Source organism: Osmerus eperlanus, chromosome 12 (assembly GCF_963692335.1).
Source record: "Osmerus eperlanus chromosome 12, fOsmEpe2.1, whole genome shotgun sequence".
Taxonomy (NCBI): domain Eukaryota; kingdom Metazoa; phylum Chordata; class Actinopteri; order Osmeriformes; family Osmeridae; genus Osmerus; species Osmerus eperlanus.
This window is the reverse complement of record NC_085029.1, coordinates 11543206-11567259: the sequence shown is the minus strand read 5'-3', so window position 1 is coordinate 11567259 and position 24054 is coordinate 11543206. Positions and strand designations below refer to the sequence as shown.

The window sequence follows — 24054 nt, the reverse complement described above, 5'->3', positions numbered from 1 at the left end:
CAGTTATTCTACATTTACGTCTGATGCCTGGACAGTAGAAACATATTGTATATTCTGCAGCAATTGCAGGGGTCATCTATCTCCAAAGGATGAGGAGCACAATATGCCATACATGAAAGAGCCTTTGTGTGGATCAGGAGAGGACTAAGACAGAGACCAGTGGAACTTGGAGTACCTGAGAGAGAAGGACTTAGACATGTTACTGCATGTTTACTGAGAGAGAAGGACTTAGACATGTTACTGCATGTTTACTGAGAGAGAAGGACTTAGACATGTTACTGCATGTTTACTGAGAGAGAAGGACTTAGACATGTTACTGCATGTTTACTTGACATACAATACAAACCAAAAGATCTGGCACTCATGTTCCTCCAAAATGTGAAATAGAAAACTGTTTAATGTGGGATTTTATTACAATCGCAGTAGCCATTGGAATGCAGGGATGTAAATACAGTCAATAAGGACTAAATGAGGCAATGAGCCAATGATATTGTACTATGGTGAAAGGTTGTGATCAAGCACAATTTAACTGACACTACACACCAAGCAGTGTGACATAGGCTACAACAACACACAATGCTTGCGTTACCTCATATCTCGGATATTTAAACACAAGACACTGATTATGTAGAATTCAGACATGCACACGTTCACACCACTGCAGAGTCTGACCTATAGGCAACCATGCCACAATCCTCCTGAGAGATTCATATGGAAGTGATTAACAGGCATGGCATTTCAAATGTCAAACGAGATCCCAAATTCCCCAGCCTTCAAAGGTGGAAGAGCAACCCTTATAATTTGAGCCATTCACAGTCCTCATCCAACTCCCCAACCCCCCATATCCCCATATCCCCAACCCCCCAACCCCCCATATCCCCATATCCCCAACCCCCCATATCCCCATATCCCCAACCCCCCAACCCCCCATATCCCCATATCCCCAACCCCCCAACCCCCCATATCCCCATATCCCCACATCCCCAACCCCCCATATCCCCATATCCCCAACCCCCCAACCCCCCATATCCCCATATCCCCATATCCCCAACCCCCCATATCCCCATATCCCCACATCCCCAACCCCCCATATCCCCATATCCCCATATCCCCAACCCCCCATATCCCCATATCCCCAACCCCCCAACCCCCCATATCCCCATATCCCCAACCCCCCATATCCCCATATCCCCACATCCCCAACCCCCCATATCCCCACATCCCACTTTCTTTCTCTACTAATTGCTTACTTTTTCTTGCTACCTTCTTTCCAGTCTCTCTTCATAACATTTATTCCAGCCCCTCCGCTTTACAGCTCCCCATAACCAATCACTTTAGTACCAGCCTCTCTCCTCAGCCAGCTTCCCTGGTGAAAGCCCTGGAGAAAAAGGATGCTTGTAAGTGCACTGGTCTGAAACAACAGCATGTGTTCTCTCCCTGGACTGGCTGTGTGTCTATATGACTCCTGTGCCAGCAGCAGTTAGCATGACTGATTCTGTGGCTAAAGGCTGATGTTTAGTTTCCTCCCTTGAAGTCATGGCCTGTCCTATGCAACGCCTAACGTACCATTGTAACAGCACACAAATCACTTACACAAGGGATACACAAACGTCTTTGATGAGGCACAGTATAGGAACGACACACAGAATATAACACTCACCAGTTAGCTGGCCAACACACAGAGCAACTGGATAGGCCAAATAAACAAGCAAGGAAATCCTCAATGTTGCTATCACAAGGGGTTCAAGCAATATACAGCAGATACATTATATATATTCAATGTAAGTAATTCTTTGTAATGTCTAATGATGAATTAAGTGCTTCCGATATTTTTCCGGTATGACACCATTTCATTGCATTATATTTCAACCTGAATATGTCCCTTTGTCCATCAGGTAAAATTGTGCTTTTTGTTACAATGGGATTAATGTATAACAGTGTACATCTATGTATTCATGTGTATATTTCTTAGAAAACACATGACTTACAGATCATACCAAATTAGGTTTTACGAGAAAATCTGAAAATCATGTGTTACAGAAAACAGTTGTATATTTTATTCATGTTCTAGTATGATGTTGTTTATGTGAAAGGATTTCTCATATATATATAATTTTTTTGCATAAGGGCTTAATGAACAATGTAACAGATAATATTTATAAGTAGAAAGTGTTTATTATTTTGAGGAAAGGATACGTCTGCTGCTGGAATGGTGTACCTGGCTCAATATCATATTGAATGTTCCTTTGATATGGTGATAGGCATCAGAGGTAAGATGAGAAACACACGAGGTAGGGTTAGTGGTGATAGAGAACACAGAGTTCGGTAAATAAACAAAACAAACAAACAAAAAGAACAAACTAAAGAAGAATGGCTTGGTATCTACATTGTTGATATGTCTTCTGTACAAGACACATTAAAACATGGATTTGAAGGATGCAAGGATATTTTCAAGCAAGTACCAATTTCAGCCTGTGACAATGGTATAATATGAAGCAAAAAGATTATTTGTTATACCGAGCAATTTATAATGTTTTCATGTGTATAGACATTGTTTTTCTTTATTGATGACTGTTAAGTTACTGATGCTACTTTTGATGGGGTTAATTTAACAAAACCATTGTTACATTTATTATTTCAACTTGTCGCATCTTATTCAATGTTATTTGTTAAGAAAAGAATAAAAACACAATCTGGCTTAATGACTTTGTCCAATAAACAAAGGGTAAAGGGAAATAAATTAGTTGAAGTGCCCACATTTACAATGAGACTTTGCAATTATATTAATTGACAAAGTTAGGAGGGGTGTAAAGCTTCCAGAAAGAAAATGTGTTGATTTCTATTTCCACCATGTGGCCATTCATGTCACTACACACCCTAAAGGCCTAAGCATTGACCAAAAAGGCCTTCTCAGTTCAAGACTAAATGTTAATTTAATCTAAACAAAAATATATCATGAAAATATAGTAGATCAAAAAAGCAGCATAAAAGGTGTGATTCATTCACACCTGCTAATAAAAAGGTTACTACGGTTTACTGTGCATCCTAAGCACAGTGTTAACTACAATGACCACACATGCACACAAAGCCATAAGTGTAGAGAAAAATGTATTTATCAAGCAGAGTTGGGTAAATTGTAAACGGTATCTTAACATCATAAAATGGGAGATAAAAGGATGGATTTTTACACATCACAGCTCAATTCATTCACCAAATGAGAATGACTGTATTACAAGATTGATTATACATTTATTCATTTAGCAGATGTTTTTATCCAAAGCGACTATACAAAGTTAATGATAACTATATATTACATTTAAGATCATTATATTAACAATTTTAAGGAATTATATTCCGCAAACACCATTTTTTTTTTCAATTCAAGAATAAATAGACTGGAACAGAAACATTAAAACAAACAAAATGGCATGAATACAATATTGGCAACAAATGATGTTTGTCAGGAAGGAGAATAGCAGTTGGCATGACAACACCTTTTAAACAGCTTGACTCTTGATTATTAAACAGTACTACTAAATCTTTCAACAATCCTCAATACTTCTTTCTAGATATGGTTAATTCCTGTTCATTAATACAGAGTCTTAACATCTGCACTGGAGAGCAGCACAGTTGTTCTGTGCTTTGAGGTCATTGATGGTCATATATGCATATAAGTGCGTGTTTTCATTGTGTTCAAGAACCCTGGAGCTGGTAAAAATACGGTTGGTCTCATAATTTCCAACTTTATAATGTAAAGACAGGACAAAGGATCTATTTGACAACATTTACTGTCGGCACTCAACTAACAGATCTTGGACAAGTTCCTTCCTTGTTTGTTCTTGCTATCCTTTCTACCCTAATCAAGGTCATGACGAAGAAGAAACACACAAGAAAAAAAATTGATCAAAAAGGGTTACTTAATGACGGGACAAAAATAGGGTCCCCACCCACCCACTCCTGTGCAGGAGAGATAAGCAGCTCTGGGCCTGGAGGAGAGCAGAACAGGGTCAAACAAAGTGCATTTGTTTTGTTTTCAGAGTTTCCATATTTGTTTCAATGGTTTTGTTCCACTAGGTGCTTTAATCAAGCACACCCCAATGGTATTTCACTGAGAGAGACCCTGCAGGTCTCATAGTTTACATTCAGATGGTCCAGGGCTGTTTTGACGTCCTGTCCCTTGATCCTCTACCCCTGCCAGCTCCAACGTGATTATAGTCACAATGTGGGCTCCACTAGGGGGCAGGGAGAGTCAGTTTAAGGATCTTAAGTATCTGTCAGGCTAGGCTGGTGTGTGGAGTGATAATGAGGTAAGGTTATTGGGTTTAGTAGTACTTTATTGAGAGGGGCCCCATAGATATTCTAGCAATCAACAAACCATCCACTGAAACTTAACTGGTCAGTGGATCGTGTTAGATGGTTTCTAACAGTCTAATAGGGAATAATGAATAGGGGGACCTTCCAAATAAAGTTTTACACCATTGTTAGCTTGCAGACTGGCTGGCATCTAGGTAGCTAGGTAGGGGACTCAAAAGGTTCTAGAGCTGTCCATCTCCTGCCCTGAAACCAACTGTCTTATCAGTTCCTACATAAGTTTAAACTGTACCCATTCCTGCCTGTCTATCTCTGGCCATAGTGGCTGTTGAAAGTGCTGCCCCCTGGTGGACTGATGCTGATGGACTCCAGGAGGGGGCGCAGAACCTGGCCAAATGGGCTGAGGAATGAGGGAACAAAGCCAGGAATACAGGTGAGAAACTGATTGACAGCTCAGGTATATGGATCAGTGTGAATCATAATAGGGTTAAGAGGGTGAGATAAATTGTGATCTTTTGTGAGCGTGTGTGTTCGCGTGACTCACGTGGACAGGATTTCAGATGGCAGGTTGGTGATGTGAGCAGGGATCTGGCTGCCAGTCAGGAACTGGGCCACTTCATTAGTAAACGTGTTGCAGTTGTGCTCCAACAGGTGGTACTTGTCATTTCTGGAGAAAGGGGGATGAAGGGAAGAAAGAGAGAGAGATACAAGTTGACATAGAGGAGGGGGTAATGAAAGAGAAAAGGAATATAAGGGAAGGATAAAGTTGGGAGTTGTAGATCCCACAGCAAAGCAAAGATAGAGAGAGTAGAGAGAGATAGGAAATATTGTGAATGAGAGACAGAAAACCTGCCGATATTCAATATTCAGTACATTCAGATGACTGTCCAGAGAACATTACCTGTATGTGGATTCTCCCAGCGAAGACAGGTACTCCATAAAAATCTCCTTAGTCACCTCTGTGATCCCCAAATCCACTACAGAGTTGGGTTCTCCTAGTTCGGTCCTACCCTGTAAGCAATACATTCAAACCGCTTAGTCATCATGACAACTCTTCTCGCCATTGCTCCCTTGCTCAGTCTTTCACTAAATCAACTTATATGGACCAACAGGGTAAAAAGGTCAAGACAACAAAGCTTACAGGCAGGCAGTTAGCGATACCCTCTCCACCATAGAAGTACTCCTCCCCGTGGACCACAATAGCTGTGTGCCTGAGTGAAAACAATCATTGTCAATACATTTTGCCATTACCCACTTTTGTATTTTCTACATTCTACTCCTTATATTTTGCCCAGTAACAAGAAGGCTGATAAACGCTGGTAGGTGTCCCAATAGAAGTTGTAACAATATATCAGTACATCAAGAAGCAGTGTAGCATGTATGCCAAAACCTTAACAGACAAATTAAAAAAATAACCTGTAGCTACATTTCTTCATGTCAACAAACGTGCCATTTTCCCCAATTGTTGTTTCATAACATAAATCCTCACCATATCCCATCAAGCTGCTTCCCTGTAAAGAAATAAAAGAGAGCAATGTAACTCTAGCGCCTTCCATAAGCTTTGTTAGTTATGGGCCTAAATAGCATCCCCGGGTTTTCCTGATTGCTCACCTCACCGGGCATCACCCTCCGCGGAAGAGCCCATTTCATGTTCAGGTTATCAAATTAGAAACTTACCCAGCATGAGGGGACTCAACTGGCGAGCCATTCCTTTGGAAATATCGTAAACGTACAATTTTACAGAGTACGAAGTGTTGGGTTGATCCATGGTTCAATTTGTTGTCTTGAAATGTAGAACTTTGATACTGTAGCTGTCACAATGTTTACAAACCAGCAAGCTAGCTAGCCAAAAAGGTAACTAAACAGTACAGTACGCTAGTAGAGTACCCAAGTTCAAACCATACATGAATTCTAAAGATCAGATTTGAGTTGTTTGACAATTAAGAAGCAAATTAAAGAAATAAAAAGCTATCTGCTTAGCTTGCTTGTCAGCTGGTGATGCTGTGTCACTGTGTGAGTGAATAAAACACTGCTGTAACAGAACCAATGACAGGGCAGCAGGAGGGTTACAACATCCTGACGAAAACATAATGAGGTCACACAAGCTACATGAGAGAAAATGATAAAAATTGAAGCATGAGTAAGCATACTTTAAACACACATACTTTGTTGATATAAATGTAATAGTGATCTGAGCATAGTTGTTTTAGCAGTCTGTTGGTATCTACAATAGGCTACTGTAACATAATACCATAGACAGTCTGCATAATACACATTACCTAACGTTGAGTGAAAATGTTAAATATAATTCTTTCCCGTTTTGCTACAAAACATTTTTCGTCAGTACCATATACCTAAAGTAGAGGGCAGTATGCACTAAGAACACAATGCATGAGTATATATACCACAGAAGAAGTCAAGGCTTCTTCAAATAAGAAGTGGGCAAGTTTTTTGTAACACAACCAATGTTTTTAGATTTGAAATAAAGTGAATTGCATTTTAGGTAATAATATTACAGGCTCCAGTCCAAGGTAGGCGTATAGACTTAATGTGCCTTTATAATCTTCTGCATTTACCACAGACAATTTTTAAATGTAATGTGAAACGTAAGCATCTAAAAGCTAGCGACTTCAGCTACTCGCCTGACGGATTCCCGTGTACAAGTAGTGGTTGACGTTTAATGATTTTTTAAAGGCTAATAGATATTTAGCCTTTGTAGTAGCGCACCGTGCACCGTGCTTTCAATGTTACGATGCCGGACTTTGATTGATTGACTACTTCTTACAGGTACAAGGTCCAGTAGGGTACAATGGCAGAGTGGAACGCCTATTATCGGAATGGTGATGATGACGAAGATGATGATGAGACAGAAGAGGGGGATGAGTCCGGAGGTGAGACTATAGATGGCAGGCTAGCCATTGCTATGTTAGAATGTACATATGTATGTTTGATCATTGTATCACTCCAGACAGCGTTCAAAGTATGTACTGGATCTGTCCCTGACAGGTGACTACAAGCACACAGGCAGGGACAGTTTGGTGTTCCTGGTTGATGCCTCCAAGGAGATGTTCATCAAAGGGGAGGATGGAGAGCCCTCTAACTTTGACATGACCATGCAGGTACTGGCTTTCCTCTCATCCCTTTTCCTCATTCTTTCCGTTACCCTTTTAGTTCCCCATCTCTTGAGAATCCTCACTCCCAAACTGTGTAATTCCCTGCTTTATTTATGCTATACTTCCTCCTGCTTGTCCTCTTGTCGCTCATTTCCGTGTATCCATGTATCCCACAGTGTGTGCGCAGTGTGTACACCAGTAAGATCATCAGCAGTGATAAGGATCTAGTGGCTCTGGTGTTCTATGGGACAAAGCACAGCAAGAACCCCCAAAACACCTTCAAACATGTGTATGTCTACCACGACCTGGACTCACCTGGTAGGTTTGCAGGAATTAAGTACCCGCTGGTGGTTTACAGGCCAGTCTGCTTTTTATATCCACGTCTTTTCCTCTGTCTTCAGTCCTCACCTATGTCTCCTGTTCTCTCCTTTTCTCATCCGGTCTCCCTCTCGCTCCAGGTGCCAAATGGGTCCAGGAAGTGGAGAGCCTGCGTGGGGAGAAGGGAGCCCGCCTGGCAGCAGAGACCCTGGGCAGTGGGGACACCTCTCTGGGCGACGCCCTCTGGTGCTGCTCCAACCTCTACAGTGACATCAAGCTCCGCCTCTCACACAAACGCCTCATGATCTTCACCTGCAGGGACGCGCCACACGGAAGTGACAGCAAGCTCGACCGGCAGGCACGCACCAAGGCTGGAGACCTGAAGGAGACGGGTGGGTTTGGAGACCGAAAGCGGCAGTTTGTCGTTTGACGTTCTGGTGAGGCAGGATTCCAGGAGACCTTTAATGCGGCCTTGTTACACCATCTGTCATAATTATAATTTCTCCCATCACTTCCTCGCTTTGTCTCTCATTGTTGTTCTCTCCATAGGTGTGATCATTGACCTAATGCACCTAAAGAAGTCTGATGGGTTTGACGTGTCTCTCTTCTTCTGCGACATTGTGAGTCCTCCGGAGGATGAGAGTGAGCTGGGGCTGCAGCTGGAGGCTTGTGGGAAGCTAGAAGACCTCCAGAAGAGGGTCAGGGCAAAAGAGCAGAGGAAGAGAGCTCTGGCCAGGTAAATACAACTGTGGAACCTTCACCTTTCGTGGTGTTTTTGTGTTCTGTTTACGACCCCCTTCCCCTCTCCCTTTCACCAGGTTGAGTCTGACTCTGGGGGAGGGTATGAAGGTAGCAGTGGGTGTGTACGTCATGGCCCTTTCCGCTAAGAAACCTCCACCAATCAGGCTCCACCGTGACACCAATGAGCCAGCTAGGACCAAGACACGCCTCTACCACACCCAAACAGGCAGCCTACTGCTGCCCAGTGACACCAAGAAGGCCCAGGTAAGGAAGGGCTGGTTCATTTGTTCTCACTGCCAGATATGGAGAGTTTGTAAGTCATTGCTAATGTAAGGAACAGTTAGTAATGGAATGAAAACCACACATATCCAAACATGCATATGATATAATATAATTACAGGTGTGTCTTGATGAATTATTAATATTCTATTCCTTTATTCTTTGATGAATGTGCTAATGATTAGTCGCTCTGTGTGTCTGTAATGTCTACAGCCTGTGTGTTCTTTATTATAGGTGGGTATTTTAGAGTTAATATATGTATATGGGATGTACTGTAGGTTTATGGGAACAAGCAGATAGTGATGGAGAAGGATGAGCTGATGTGGATGAAGAAGTTTGATGACCCGGGCTTGGTCCTGATTGGGTTCAAACCTCTGGATCGCCTGAAGCTGCACCACCACATCCGGCCTGCTGTCTTCATCTACCCTGAGGAGCAGCAGGTCACAGGTGGGGGGGGGGGGGGGGTACTGTGTACATGTTCTAACACTGTTATAACATTCATGTCATAATGGGGAGAAAGCCAGTTGAAATCGTGTCACTTTGGTAGTAGGATTTTGGGGAAAGCCAATCATTGTTGTGACAAGAATTCTACAAACCCATATTTTCACCCTTCTCTCTGACTTGTCTTTCCAAAGGAAGCGCATGTGTGTTCACAGCATTGCTGCAGAAGTGCAGCGAGAAAGGTGTGTTTGCTGTATGTAGATACACTTCTCGTCGCAACACCCCTCCTTGCTTTGTGGCACTGGTGCCCCAAAAAGAGCAAGTGGATGAGGGCCAGGTCCAGATGACCCCCCCAGGTAACCTGGGACAACTGTTGGGGGGAGTTTATGATGCTTATAATGCATCCTAGTTTTCTATCATGGAATACAATGGTATCACTCTGTCTGACTGTATGTTTGCACATGTGTGCGCACATACACCAGGCTTCAATGCCATCTTCCTGCCTTTCGCTGAGGACGTGCGCACCCTGGACGTCCCCCAGAACCCTACAGCCTCTGACACACAGGTGGACAAGATGAAGGACATTGTGCACAAGCTGCGCTTCAGATACAGGTGCAGTCTTCAGATATGTTCATTATTGACAACTTCACTCTCAGGCGTATGATTTCGGCCACGTAGTTATAGATATGTCTAGATATATCTTTTCAACCTTTTGACCCAGCAAGATGTTTTTTGGGGGGGGAGATGATAATAGGTACGTCCTTGTGTGTTGCAGGAGTGATGCGTTTGAGAACCCGGTCCTCCAGCAGCACTACAGGAACCTGGAGGCCCTGGCTCTGGATCTGATGGCACCAGAACATATAGAGGACTTCACCTGTATGTACCCTGCCCACTCTGCCAGTCCATCTGGGACTTGCTGATTTGATGAATTGCCATGTTCTCTATTGCATTATTATCGTGTACAAATAAGGCATAAAAATATGCACACTTTTCAATTGTGCTTCAAACATCCTTTTTTTTTCCTATCTGTTTTTTCCTGCTTGCTTCTCTTCTCCCTACCTTTCTCATTTCCTCTTGGTTCTTCCGATCTCAGTGCCTAAGATAGACAGCATAGATGATCGTCTGGGTCCTCTGGTCCAGGACTTCAAGGATCTGGTCTATCCTGCTGACTACAATCCTGGGGCTAAGACTGCATCCAAGCGCAAACCAGGTCAGACTGTGGGGTCTAGATAGTTTCAATATCGTATTGCCTGTGTTTGTAAACTAGTATTAATCAGCTCTGCATTTTCTATCTAGTTCTAACTACTTGAAGCCTTCTGTTTATTATGCAGCCGAGGCAGGGGGTGGAGCTGAGAAGAAGCCCAAGGTGGAGATGTCCAAGGAGGAACTGCAGGAACTTGCACAGAAAGGCACTCTGGCTAAACTGACGGTGCCGGTATTGAAGGACGCCTGTAAGCAGTTTGGTGTTCGAACCACCGGGACCAAAAAAATGGAGCTGATAGACGCACTGATGGCCCAGCTGACCAAATGAAGAGCTGTAGTTTTCAGGCCAGCCTCAGTGGGAAGTTCGTCGGTTGTCTTTGTGATGGAAGAGGGGAGGCAAAAATATTATTAAAGGGCACTTCTGTGGAAAGAAGTGGTTTCAAAGTTTTGAGGCGCAAATTAAAATGAAACTTTTGTACTAGTGTATGGCTGTAACTTTAGATGTTGTAAAAAACTATCGTGGTTACTTATTGAAATTTTGCAATCTGTCTTAATTCGTTTCTGTCAGAATTCATTATATCACTGCGAAAATATATAGTCTACTTTTCTTGTCTCTGAAGGGCGTGTCTTGTATTGATAAGGCATAACATACAATAAAGAAAGAAAGAACGTGGTCGGGCAAGTTCGACAAGACTGGGCTAGTCAAAAAAGTTAAGTAGGCTACTTGCACGTGACGGAGGGTGGTGCTTGTCCGCTAAAGGTACATGTCCTTTGTAAATATGGAGCCATGCGATTGCAAGACGAGCAGCGCCTGTACAGCAACTTCCGTAAACTGCGCAGGTGGAACAACCGAGTTGGAAAATGCGGTAACAGGTGAGAGATGCATGAAAACAACTTTGTAAAGAACTTAACGATTCTTCACGATGGTAAACAAGTGAGGACACGCCAAGGGGACTGATAAACATGTAGCAATACTTGTTTCTTGCACCAGAGTTGTCTACATAACTAGCCCGGGCTTTCTCGAAACATGTGCAACTTGTGTGAACAAAGATTAAATCTAAGGCACACTTTGACATTGAGGTCTAGTGAGAAAATGATGTTATTGCCGTGTAAAAGCAGTGGACTCCTTTGTGTACCAACATTTTATTATTTTTACTAACATTTTGTACAAATAATGTTTACATTTCTTCTCGTGACTCGTAAACAACACTACAATTGCTTTGATTTTAACGCTTGCTGTCTGTCTTTCGCTCTCACACAGACATCTCTCCTTACCTCTCCCTCTCCTTTTGCCTAGGTCTATGGTTAGACTTCAACAGTGTACTGACTGCAGTCCTAACTGTGGTAGGCTACCTCCTCTACAAGTTCTCACAGGGTCAGTATCCACTCAATGAGTCCATATTGGTCCATATAGGCTCTCAGGTTCGAGGTTAGACCAAAATGGAATGTACGGAGAATGTAGGCCATTGCTTGGAATAGGCATTCTCTGTGACCACCACCTAATCAGCGGAAAGCATAAAAAAAAGCGTGGGTCTCAATAGTGATATTATACAGCTTAGACAAATAGCCTAAGTTATTAGACTTGGCAGAACATTGGAGTTGCATCACTGCATGGCTTGAAATGACCTTTATATGGTGTCTCATCATTACAGACTGCCTATTCAGTAATTTGGGGGGTTTCCTTGCAATTTTGGCATTCTTGAAATGGCATGTCTGATTGATAATCAATTTCCTGCTGCTCAACATTTGTAAACCATGTCAGTTTGGCATAATACTGTGGTCTTTCACAGCACTCCCAGCACTGATAAGATGGCCAATTCGTCTCTTCTGCACTCTGACTGGTAAGCAGACAGTTGAACCTCTGTGCTTGTTATTGAGTCACAGTTGAGGGAACACCATTTAGAAAGCACTTTTATCCAAAGCAGTATACCAAGGGGATTTAAACATGCAATCTCTTAATCTGTAGTCAAATGTTATACCACTGAGCTATCACCTACCCCATAATCTACATTTTAATGTTAAACACTGTTAAACCACCATATGTGTTGCAGGTCTGACAGCTTTGTGGAGCTGGGTGAGCCATCTGGTGGGCACTTTACGCAGTACGGATCTCCATATTTTACCATCCATCTCATCCTTCCTATTTCAGGACAGCATCCAGTAGAGCCGAACACCAGATGTATCTTCACTGACTACCTGTTATCTTTTACTTGGATGTGAAATGAATGCCTAACAGTCAAGCAGACATGTTGGTAATGTACAGTATGATTAATCATTGTGTGTTGCAGGCATACAAAGCCTGTTTAAGTGGCTGTCTCGTATTTGGAGGTTCTCAGCAGGTGAGAAGCTGCTTAATCTTAACTATTTGTTCTCTTAAATGTTCTGTAACAGGGCTGAGTGATTAAGTTAAATAACTTTATCTTCCTCACAGCTGTGATCTCCAAACTCATCTCCGTGCCTGCTGTCATTAAAACCTTCACAGGTAAACAGCTCTTTTCCATTACTTTTCTTCCCTGGGTCTTAGTTACCACTAATTTCTCCACCCTCACTGTTAACCAAGGTGTGGAATCTGTCAACAAACTCCAATAACATATTAGAATTTAGTTAGTCTGATCTTTATCCCTATTATTTTTCAACAGAGGACTTGGCACTCTGTAAAATCTCATCATATTTAGTCTTCTGTGTCTTTCGGGGTTGTATCTCAAGTCTCTTCTCTATTGAGCTCATTTCTTTCTGCTGTAAATCTGAATGGCTGTTCACACGAGCCAGCTGCAAAATATTTATCTTACTTTGTTTTTGTTTCTTTCTCCCAGTAAACTTCCGAGAGCAAGCTCCAGACAGAGATGTCCAATCACTCAGGTCAGGCAGCCCCAGGGAGCCGGGGGTGAGGCTCATCCTGCTAGGGCCTCCTGGAGGGGGCCGTACCTCCTTGGCAGACACCCTGCTGGGCTGCAGGCGCCCCCTACCTGAAGGCCAGGCAAGCCCTCTGATGGAGAGCAGCGGGCGGCAGGCAGTGGTAGATGGGGGGGTGGTGACGGTAGTGGACACCCCAGACCTATTTGGCCCCTCCCTGGATGACAGTAAGAGGGCCCGGGAGGCCCTGCGAAGCCTCCAGCTTATCAGTCCTGGACCCCATGCTATCATGCTGGTTATCCAGGCCCCAGGTTCTGGAGGTAGGATTGATCAGGATGCAGCAGAGGCCACCAGGGTCACACTGGAGCTTTTTGGGGAGGGAGCCAGCAGCTACATCATAATGGTCCTCACTCATGCAGACTGTCTGTTGTCAGGCAGTTCTTTAGCCCAGCTCCTGGATACTAATGAAGGGGGTGTCAGGACTGCTCTTTCTCTCTGTGGCCAAAAGGCTGAGCTTGTGGGCAATGGCCCAGACTGCCCCCTGGTGGCAAGGAGGACAGTGGCAAGGAGGCTGCTGGACAGGGTGGTGGAGATGAGGGCACTGCGGGGCCACTTCACCCATGAGCTGCAGAGGAGGGAGGACAGCCTCAGGGAGGAGCTACTGACAGACATGGCTGCTAAATTGACTCAGAAAATTAGATGTGTAAATTAAGATAAAGGGAACCAGAAAGATGGATGAGTGGGGGTGAAGATACTGAGAGATGATGTACTTTATAGGTTCAAGCTGCAATTTCTGGTGTTAGGGTTAGGTGTCATTTTGTAGGTTTGCTGATTGTCTTTGTCCTACATGTTTTCTCACTATGCACTGCGTGGATATTATGGTTATGGGATGTTTGTCATGCTGCTGATTCAATAAAATTCCCATTTTATTGATGCCGGAAAATACATTAAAGCATTCAGGGAGCACAGTGTGCACAATTACAAAATAAGTTAAATACATTGTATTAGCTCTCTTATGTAGAAACGTCATATATAATACGTTGAGGTATTTTCTATGTTTCATGATGTGGAAAAAGTACTTAAAATAAAGTTTTACTGGGCTGTATGCACTCAGGCATTCAAGCAATTTATCACCCTATGATCACATTGGATGTTATTGTTTTACAAAGATACACTGTTAGAAACAAATCACTCCCACCCTGCATGAAAATAAACTGGCATCTAGGGTTTCGCAGTCTCGTGGGAGGGACTACTGTACGCATTCAGGTCTGACGCAGACTATGACAAGCGAAAATGAAGCCAATGACGTTTTGCGCATGCCCACGGAGAGGTATAGGAGCAACAAGGAAAAAGTGCTAGCTAGCTAAAGACAAAGGACCAAACAACCGCAGGAAAAGAGCAGAAAAGGTTGATTCGAGAGGATTATGACCACCCAAACGGGTATTACACGAAGAAAAAGGTGCGTGGTGAGGTTAAAATTGATTACGAGGTGATTGGTTGCATGGATCGTTATCAAACGTCTGGAACGTACTGCAGGCTTTCTAGTTACCCACAGTGAGAGCTTGAACGACGGTTAATGTAAGAAGTTATAGTATTGATGACAATATATATTTTGTTTTATAAATCTAACTGTCAAACTGATTATGAAAATATACTGAAATGGTCCGCTTTAGCCAACTACAATGTGCTATTTACTAATCAGGGGGCTTTCTTATCTGGCAGTCAGCTGCTTAATGTGTATTCTAGTGCTAGGTTCCAGCTGACTATGGGGAAAAGAGAACTAGCACAACGCCTGACATATCGGACTTTCACTGTGGCAAACATTGACATTAGGGATGTCAACATATTATTGCATGATTACTTACTGTCAATTTCTTCTCCCTACTTTGCCAGCTGTTTTCCAAGGATTGCTTTCCATTGAGCCTCAACCACCCCGTCTGCTTCATAGTTTCCCTCAGCTTGATGTCTGGTGCTGCTTGGGGATACTAGAGATGGAGAGAACTGCAGTGCTCAAGTGACTGGGAGAAAGTCCTGAACACTTGTAAAACTAGCAATATGGAGGAAGTTGAAAGAAGAGACACACTCTGCGTTTTTGGACTTTGCAGTTTTTAAGCTGACACGTCTGGATAATTTCTTACATCTAATGATTTTCACGGGAAACTCCTCCTGATCTTCGGCACTCCACACTTGAATCTTTATACCGTTTTTTTTATTCCTCCTCAACATTTATAGCGACGGGTGTAGTGACCTTCGTCTTATTTCACTCCAGCCAGGAACTACCCCTCCTCTCCTCACGCCCCTCCAGCACCTGAGAGGTCGCAATGATGATGGTTGCTGTGGCTGCGTAACCACAACGATGGGGAGTGCTCCATGTTCCGGAGGGAAGGCGAGGGCAGTTGTGGGGCTGCAGGACCTAGGCTGTATGCCTTGGAAGGTCAGCAAACAGAAAGGGGAGGGAGGGGGTGATGTTGAGGGTCCAGGGGGAGGGGAAGAGAAGTCAGACCTGAGGCCATACCTCTCTCCTGCCCAGGCTCCACCCCCTCCAGCTATTTACCACGAGAAGCAGCGCCGGGAGTTGTGTGCTCTGCATGCTCTCAATAACGTCTTCCAAGACAGGGCAGCTTTCAGCAGAGACACATTGCAGGACATTTACCAGAGGTGTGTGTGTGTGTGTGTCTCTTGTTTCTGTTTGTTACCTCTGCTTTCCATCTCTCCTGTGCTCTCTCTCTTTCTATCTTGCTCTCCTCATTACTCTGTCTGTCCTCTCTCCAAAGACTCTCCCCCGGCACCCTGGTGACACCTCATAAGAAGAGCATGCTGGGAAATGGGAACTATGACGTGAACGTCATCATGGCGGCCCTGCAGACTCGGGGGTTTGAGGCCGTGTGGTGGGATAAAAGAAGGTAAAGCTGTGTGATGTCACTTTCATAGAATTTGCTGTTCTTTTACTACTCATGTTTTTAGCGCTATTTGTGAGTATCTGTCTTGAATCAAGCCAGAGTTAGCCAAACCAGCTAGCTTATTTCTCCAATTTCACACAGGTCCACAATTTGTTTATACAACTCAGTCATGTTCCATCAAAAAATATTATTGTACATGGTTTGACTGACTTAGTATAAAATGCGTTCACGTTCTGTTACTTGGAGAGTTATTGTCTTCAGGGCTAAAACAAAGCAAATTGTCACTGATCTTTTGCCATTTGAAAACAGAGAAAAAGTATTTTAACTTCTATGGCAAATATAGATTCCGCAACAATGTCAAACTAGATCGAATTTAAACGAGTACTTCTAAACACAACAAACATCCTGTAAAGTATGCAGTAAAGTGTGCATTAACTTGTTTGTGCGTGTGTTTCCTCCAGAGATGTGGCCAGTATAGCTCTCACCAACGTGACAGGCTTTATCCTCAATGTGCCGTCCAACCTGCGTTGGGGACCTCTCCGTCTTCCTCTCAAACGCCAGCACTGGATTGGTGTACGAGAGGTGGGTGGGGTCTACTACAACCTGGACTCCAAACTGCGCAGCCCACACACCATCGGGAACCCTGATGAGCTCAGGTAAGTTCATGTGTGTGTTTGGGTTTAGGCTGCCACTGTGTAAATGCTTTTATGAATGCCTGCAGTGATTCAGTAGATTGTCTTGGTACAGTGTAGTAGTAGTAGTAGTGGTAAAAGCTGATTTACGTATCTCCACTAGGTGGCACTACACAGTAACTTACACTGTTGAGCAATCAATTTATATAGTACCAAGTTTATTGAATGTTTCAATCTGTACTAACCACTCACAGCTATTGTTCTTCAGGTAGAAATAGTCACTCACATTTTACAATGTTGATTAGACTTAGTGTACACTCTAATAATACAGCTGCACTAATATGCATGTGTATGATCTTTCCACTCCTACCTGATAAAATCACAGGAAGTTCTTGCGTCACCAGCTGAGAGGGAAGAACTGTGAACTGCTATTGGTTGTCTCTGAGGATGTGGAGGTTCACCAAACCTGGAGGTCGGAGGGCTGCCCGACCAGCCAATGATATCTCATGATGTTGCTCAGGACACAGGCATGGTCCAATCAGGGGACAGTGGGATGAGGAAGAGTTATGCTCAGCCAATCCACAGGGAGGCAGTCAAGCCAGACTTCCTTAGTTTGTTTTGTTTACATTGCTGGAATCTGGCTGAAGCGATGAAGGATTCGAACACATACAGGGAAATCACTCAGAATCACACTACACACAAAACACACAGATCTACGAACCTTTATGTTCGGTGTTTGGGATTCTAATGTGTTTTTATAGATATTGACTATTTTTCAATGTCATTTTTGATTTAGATTTTTTGTACATTAACCGTTTCCAGTTGTTTCTAAGTGTGGGAGGTGTGTAATATGACTCCTCTCCTTCCTGTGTCATTAGCTGTTTCTGCTCAAGTCCTGTACTCACAGATGTCTTTCGTGTGGCTCTCCTCTCTCTGTCTCTCTCTTTGCATTTCTCTCCCTCCCCCTATTTCTCTCACCAGATGTGTCTTTCCTAGCTTCACTGTAATTGTGTATGTTCATCTCATCTCAGCCTTTCTCTCATTCTGACATCACCTGTTCACTTTTCAGGCCTCCACTCTGCCAAAACAGATCCTGAATCACAGGCACAAACAGTATCAGGTCTGTACAAACACAGTGTGTGTATGCTGTACATACATACTGTACGACTGCAAGGTAATGAAGCAAATGCCAAGCACTTCTGCCACCATACTGTCTTTGTAGACATCCTCTTATGTTGTAGCCAGTCTCAGAAAGCAGACCCCAGTCTCTGCAAGTAGAGACTGTACAGTAGCCAATGAAAAGTGTCCTGTATCATGGGTCATGTCACAGCTCCTGCGTATCACAGGGTCTCTGTAGCCGATAAGCTGGAATGTCCTCTGTTTGGGTCAGAGCTGGATCCAAACCAGAACTGGGGTTTCCCTTAACTATGATGTGTTAAAGTCATATCATTATGGGAGACTGACAGCAGAGACCTTTCTCTGCAAATATCAGATGTCCGCATGCCAAATTCTCAGTTGTGAAATCTGTAGGCCTGTACTGTTCAACCCAGGTGGAGGATGGTCAAGCGACAATGCATTGTGGATAGCTGTGACTGTGTCTTGGCTAGGGATGAGACACTTCACATCTGACAAGCTGAGGGAGTTTAGGGGAATTCGAGCCTGTTACATGATAATAGTAGGCAGTAGCAGAGGGAGCCATTTAGAAACTGAAAATTAGTTTGGAGAGTGACATTGAGGGGAAAATGAAAGTTGGTGGTTGTCCAGTCAGATATGTGTTGTTTTTTGTTGTTGATGTTTTGAAATCAGCCTTAGGAGAGATTTGTGTTGGTGGCTTTGTAGCTGTCATCACAGCAGAGCTGTGTGTATTTTTGAAGAGTGATAGATATGGCCTTAACTTGTTTACAAAAGAAGCAGTTATTCTCTCTTCACCTAAAGAAGAGATATATTTAACCCTGGTCCTTATGGGCTTGGTTTGTGGAAATGTACTTTTACCCATATTGAATATGTAATACTTTGCCTAATGTTGCTGTGGTCACAACTGACAAGTCATTTGATTGCTGGACTTGAGATGGGGCAGTCCACAAATTGGATACATAATCCCATCACTACTACACAGAAAGTTATTAATGTTGTGAATTTTTGCTTTATGCCATGACAATCCTACCCACCTCTCCTGTCACAGGGTCCTGGTTCTTTCACGGTTTTTTCTTGTTTTCCACAGAAATAAAATGCTTGTAATGGCACTTTATGTATACCCTCAAGTGTGAGTGCGTCATTTCTTGCACAATGGAAAGGGGGGGGATGTCGGAAAGGTTCCCAGAAATGTAGTCCATTCTTCCAAGTAGGTATTATTTTACTATTTTTTTCATGATGTTGATTGTAGGGTTCATGACGTTGTCATCTGCGTGCGCAGACCCATGCCTACACTGCCGAACTGACAGCAGGGCCTGTTGGGAAGGAGCGCGCCTAGCAAGGACGCGCTGTTTGTGTCTCGGGGACGCGCCAAGCAGTGCAGATGTGTCGCAGATTTGGAAAGTCACTGTACGTACGGAAAGATCTAGTACAAGGAAGTGAAACGGGGAATACAACCTCCTAACTAAAACGAAAACAAGGCTTAATCGAGAGGGGAGGGGCGGAGAAGACGGTTTTGTTATGCGACAAGCATTCTCATGAACAGTTACTTTTTTGCATTGGACGTAACCACAGTGAACAGTCGCTATAACAGTTTGTGCGTATAGTTGCCTATTGGTTCGATCCTATGGAGCTGTCAGCTATTGGCGAACAAGTGTTTGCCGTGGAATCAATCATTAAAAAAAGAGTTAAAAAGGTATGTGCATCAGTGCATGTTGCATGTTCCATTTATACTGTTATGTAGGCTACAGTTATTACAGCTTTTTAAAACTGGTATTACTAAAGAATGCTTCCTTTAAATGTTGCTAGATAATTGCTATGAAAAACCCTTGCACTAGTTAGCTAGCCTACTTTTACCCACTTCAGATAACCTAGAAACACACATTATATTCCAAAGGGGGCGGGGGAGCGGGGCGACTATCCCTTTAACATAACGTGGAGTGTGTTGCCATTGCATTGTAGCATATGCGCTGTCGGTACCTCTACATTTAGTAAGAGGACGAAATCGGAACATACACATCTGAAGTTGGTTCTGGTAATATGCAGAATAGAGTAGTAGTAGGCCATGATGATTACGCATTCGACAAGACTGCGCAGTTGAATGATGCGCTGAAAGATGATGTGCTATAGGGAGGTCTACACGCGGGTTTGCATATCCGTGGTTTCTTAACTTAAACGTTCATGTGCAGTCACTTGTATTACCGTTCTTTCCTTTGTCTTCTCGGGCTCGATCTTTTGGTAATGTTCATTAGTACAAACGTAAACATCTGTCAGGTGATGGTAACACACGCACACTTAAACTGATAGCCTATAACTACATCAGCTACAGATGCTTCGACCGGTGTTGGACCATTTTTGGGTTATAAAAATTCCACCCTCATATTTGAGTGAAATATCTAGAATGTTTTGCAAGAATTCCTGATGGGGAGGGGAGGGGGCTCGTGAGGATCCCTTATCCTCACTGATAAGTACGCTCCTTGGCTATGACGTCATCCTCACTAGTGGGCTGTCAAACCGGGAAGCTATAAGCATTACCGGCATGAAGATAACGTCATCTTGGAATATTTACCGGTAGGAACAGGACATCAACATGCCATCACAGAACATATATAAAATTTGCATTTACCGTTATTGTGGACTAGTAGCCCCCCAGCATTGAAACTTTATCCCACTGACACTTCCTCATTGATGGTCTGGATCATGTGTGTTTCAGGGAAATGTGGAATACCTGCTGAAGTGGAAAGGATGGCCTCCCAAGTGAGTAGAAAAACTCTACAATAGCTCTAGTCCTGCTATATACCATCAGAGCCAGTCACTGTGTACACTGTAGGAGGGAGACCCCCTGAGCAGCAATAAGTTGGGATTGCTCTCTCTCTCTCTCTCTCTCTCTCTCTCTCTCTCTCTCTCTCTCTCTCTCTCTCTCTCTTTCTTTGTATACATATTTGCAGGTACAGCACATGGGAGCCTGAGGAGCATATTCTGGACCAGCGCCTCATTCAGGCCTATGAGGAGAAGTAAAAGAAAGACACAACACAGACACATATCATTTTATGTGTGCATATATGGCCAGAGAAGATGAAATGCAACTACTAACTATGGAGCTCTAGTAATAACTCATTAACTGACTCATCTTGCTGCCTCCCCAGAGAGCAGAGAGACAGAGCCTTGGGACATAGGAAGAGAGGCCCCAAACCAAAGCGACTTCGGCTACAGGTAGGTTCAGGAAATGCATCCATGGTTCAATGTGTTTGTCAGCTTCTGAATGTCTCTGTATGGGGCATCATTTCCCATTGCATGTCACCAGTGTTAAATATCTCCCCCATATAACTCTCACAGAAGTCAGAACCGTATATCACAGTGTACGCAATGTTGAGAAATGAGTAAATTAGAGGATATTAGATAATGGTCTCTTCTTCCTCACCCCCCCCCCCCCCCCCCCCACTTAGAACACAGTCTACACTATGGACTTGCGGAGTGCCCACAAGGCTCCAGAGAAGCCCCAAGCTCGCCTGCGTCTCTCCCTGACCCGCTCACTGGATTCTGGGGCTGAGGAGCAGACGTATGAAGCCTGCCGGAGAAGCCTGCCCCCACGGCTGGACGACCTTAAGAACCAACCCCACAGGTCACAGTTTGTGTGTCTCACTGCTCCTCCTCGCTCCCCCACCCCAACACAAAACAAGGACTGGGGAGGGAGGGAGGAGGGGAATGAGGACGAGGAGGACATGGAGGAAGAGGAAGAAGAGGAGGTTAGACAGGAGTCGGTCAGACAGACAGAGATATGTGGTGGCATGCTGAATGGTAAGTCATTATCATGAAGCGTTCCTTACTTTGTATTTAGGTTTACTTGGACTGATGCGCTATCATTGTGTTTAGATAGAGGTGAGTATTTAATTTACCCCTATTCCAAATCTGTCTGGAGGTCAGAGAGCAGGGACATGAGCATGCTGATCTACTATAGATCCCTATAAGTTATGTTGCCACCTACTAGTGCATGGACTCAGGGTTAGACATGTTGGCCGTCTGGGAGACAACCAGAACTGCTGTTCCATCATCATGTTCGGAAAACAATCTGTTCTCTGTCAAGAGATAATATGTGCTATGTGGGCTGTCATTTCAATATTTCATATTGTTTATAGTTTCATTCATTCAAAATGTTTGTGGGATGATTGAGAGAGGAGAGAGACACTTAATTCGAGTTAATGCATCATTCACAGCAGTGCAAAGTCTACTTATTGGTGTATTGTACAAGCAAGAAACCAGAATTCTTATCTGTCTTTCGTTATGACAAAAGTATAATGGAAGGATAAACTATTTACAGCATCTCAAAGAGGTAACATTAACATGCAGGAAAGACTTGATGCAATCACAGTAACTCTGCCCTCTGTCTGACTGTTTTTCCCACCCAGGGCAGAAAGGGACCATGGAGTGGAGCTCTGCTATTGGACCTGAGGAAATGACAGCATCTGAGAGGTCAGACGTTTGGAGCCCTGTGATTGGCCCAGGAGAAGTGACAGTCACTGATGTTACAATCAACTCCCTGACGGTGACGTTCCGAGAGGCCTTGGCAGCTAAAGGTTTTTTCAGGGGCCTGGGCTTGGAGTTCTAAGACACACAGCGACAAAAGGAGAAAACTTTGACAGGGAGGGTGGAGAGAGACAAAGAGAGTGAGAGGGAGAAGTAGAAAGAGAGATGGGTGGACGCTTTGGAAATATGGAAAGCTCTCAAGTTCGACTTATCAAATCTATTATTAGTTTCCTCCTCTACCCTCCCCAGCCTAGACAGTGCAATCTCTCTTTCTTCTTATCCCTCTATCGCCTCTTCCACACTAACTTCTACTGTTCAATTCTATATTTGAGCATTCTGAAGGGTACAAGATGCTGTCTACTAACTACATTGAAATGGTCATAGACACTCATACAATGAGATATTCAGAATACACTATAGATGCCACTAGCCTGTACAAAATGGATTTGTGAAGTACTTATCTAGACTGTTATTTTTTGTAAACATGTGGCTTATGAGTTTTGTATGATTGTTCAGATCCTCTGCAAGAAGACCACAATCACCCTGCATGCCTTTTTACATGCCTCACACACCCACACAATGGTGTATTGGACATTATTTTGTTACCCCAGCCACTTAGTGTGATATTAAACAAATATGTTGTTTAAAAACCAAGAACTATGACTTGATAACAGTCTGTACTGAATTGCACTGCATTAACATCGTGAACTTGATGTGTCATCCCTATGGAATCTTTCTGGTTGGCTCCCATTGGTCAGAGGTTGTTTATCCAACTGGGGTGATTGGTCAGAGTCTTGTGACTCTACACTCTCTCTGTGACCACAAAGACATGAGTGGAAGTGCCTGATGTTTCTGTGCCATTTGCAGGACTAGCACACAAACATAGAAACTGCCCCATCTATTTTGGTCTGATAAGAGTGTATGAACTGTCTTTTGTTATGATTGGAGCTTATAACTCCAGAATGAATTATAAGGGTTAAACTGAGAAGAAGCATAAAAGGAGTGTGATGGATGTATTTGTGGTCATTATTTTTCTATATTGATATGAATGTAGTGTATTTATTCTCAGAGAGAGAACCTTTGTGTATCTGTCATGTAGCAGATGAACTGAAAAGTTTTTATAACATTTTGTGATGAAGATTGTGCTGACTAATACGATGGCCATTATGATTATGAGACTTGACCTGGATAAAGTACCTTTGGTAAATACTGTCAGTTTTAACTACTTAGGGGTGCACTTCATTTAGGTTGACCTGTGCAATTACATGAATGGAACAATCCCCATATGTGCAAACTCTGACATATATTCAACATACAGTTACCCTGCATATTTGACTATTGGAATTGACCCAGGTCTGGATGAAATCAGCATGTTTGATGTTGCCAACATTTGGTTCCAGCTTTGTGCTGCTTCTTGAGTCATTGCTGAGTAAAGAAAAATTGCACTTTATGTCCAGTTCAGAAATGTCCTGTAGTAAAATTTCTGCAATATATCTTCCAGTCTACAAATGTCCATGTGTATACCATTTTTATTTCTATTGTACAAAAATAAATGTATCATGTTTAACTAGAGGTTACGTATTGAGCAATAGTGTGATAAAACCAAGC

General features: G+C 43.3%; 5 protein-coding genes across 7 annotated transcripts; 4 read left to right on the top strand and 1 right to left on the bottom strand.

Moving 5' to 3' along the window:
• Positions 1-3091: 3091 nt before the first annotated feature.
• Positions 3092-6359, bottom strand: desi1b (desumoylating isopeptidase 1b). Its single transcript, XM_062475032.1, has 6 exons — positions 5989-6359; positions 5801-5822; positions 5453-5522; positions 5213-5322; positions 4856-4978; positions 3092-4711 (listed from the first exon to the last, which is right to left on the bottom strand). The coding sequence occupies exons 1-6, from the start codon at positions 6077-6079 to the stop codon at positions 4618-4620; spliced, it is 510 nt and encodes a 169-aa protein (XP_062331016.1). The 5' UTR covers positions 6080-6359; the 3' UTR covers positions 3092-4617.
• Positions 6360-6715: 356 nt separating this feature from the next.
• xrcc6 (X-ray repair complementing defective repair in Chinese hamster cells 6) lies at positions 6716-10923 on the top strand. 2 transcript variants are annotated; one of them, XM_062474593.1, is made up of 13 exons: positions 6716-6842; positions 7099-7202; positions 7318-7430; positions 7601-7742; positions 7883-8134; positions 8292-8478; positions 8561-8747; positions 9041-9209; positions 9398-9559; positions 9686-9815; positions 9979-10079; positions 10297-10413; positions 10535-10923. In XM_062474593.1, the coding sequence occupies exons 2-13, from the start codon at positions 7121-7123 to the stop codon at positions 10732-10734; spliced, it is 1842 nt and encodes a 613-aa protein (XP_062330577.1). In that variant the 5' UTR covers positions 6716-6842; positions 7099-7120; the 3' UTR covers positions 10735-10923. The 2 variants fall into 2 exon arrangements, with proteins under 2 accessions (XP_062330577.1, XP_062330576.1); XM_062474592.1 differs by having other exon boundaries at positions 6773-6848; positions 7106-7202.
• A 124-nt stretch (positions 10924-11047) lies between these two features.
• On the top strand, positions 11048-14368 carry LOC134031095 (GTPase IMAP family member 4-like). 2 transcript variants are annotated; one of them, XM_062474595.1, is made up of 7 exons: positions 11048-11279; positions 11704-11781; positions 12197-12247; positions 12458-12508; positions 12695-12745; positions 12838-12888; positions 13220-14368. In XM_062474595.1, the coding sequence occupies exons 1-7, from the start codon at positions 11171-11173 to the stop codon at positions 13969-13971; spliced, it is 1143 nt and encodes a 380-aa protein (XP_062330579.1). In that variant the 5' UTR covers positions 11048-11170; the 3' UTR covers positions 13972-14368. The 2 variants fall into 2 exon arrangements, with proteins under 2 accessions (XP_062330579.1, XP_062330578.1); XM_062474594.1 differs by having other exon boundaries at positions 11668-11781.
• Positions 14369-14544: 176 nt separating this feature from the next.
• On the top strand, positions 14545-19052 carry josd1 (Josephin domain containing 1). The gene is made up of 5 exons (XM_062474597.1): positions 14545-14718; positions 15153-15917; positions 16034-16162; positions 16621-16815; positions 17177-19052. Exons 2-5 carry the CDS (start codon positions 15616-15618, stop codon positions 17289-17291), a joined length of 741 nt encoding a protein of 246 aa, XP_062330581.1. The 5' UTR covers positions 14545-14718; positions 15153-15615; the 3' UTR covers positions 17292-19052.
• A 190-nt stretch (positions 19053-19242) lies between these two features.
• Positions 19243-24018, top strand: cbx7b (chromobox homolog 7b). The gene is made up of 6 exons (XM_062474596.1): positions 19243-19618; positions 20636-20679; positions 20871-20936; positions 21069-21135; positions 21369-21720; positions 22329-24018. The coding sequence occupies exons 1-6, from the start codon at positions 19550-19552 to the stop codon at positions 22526-22528; spliced, it is 798 nt and encodes a 265-aa protein (XP_062330580.1). The 5' UTR covers positions 19243-19549; the 3' UTR covers positions 22529-24018.
• The last annotated feature ends 36 nt before the right edge of the window (positions 24019-24054 follow it).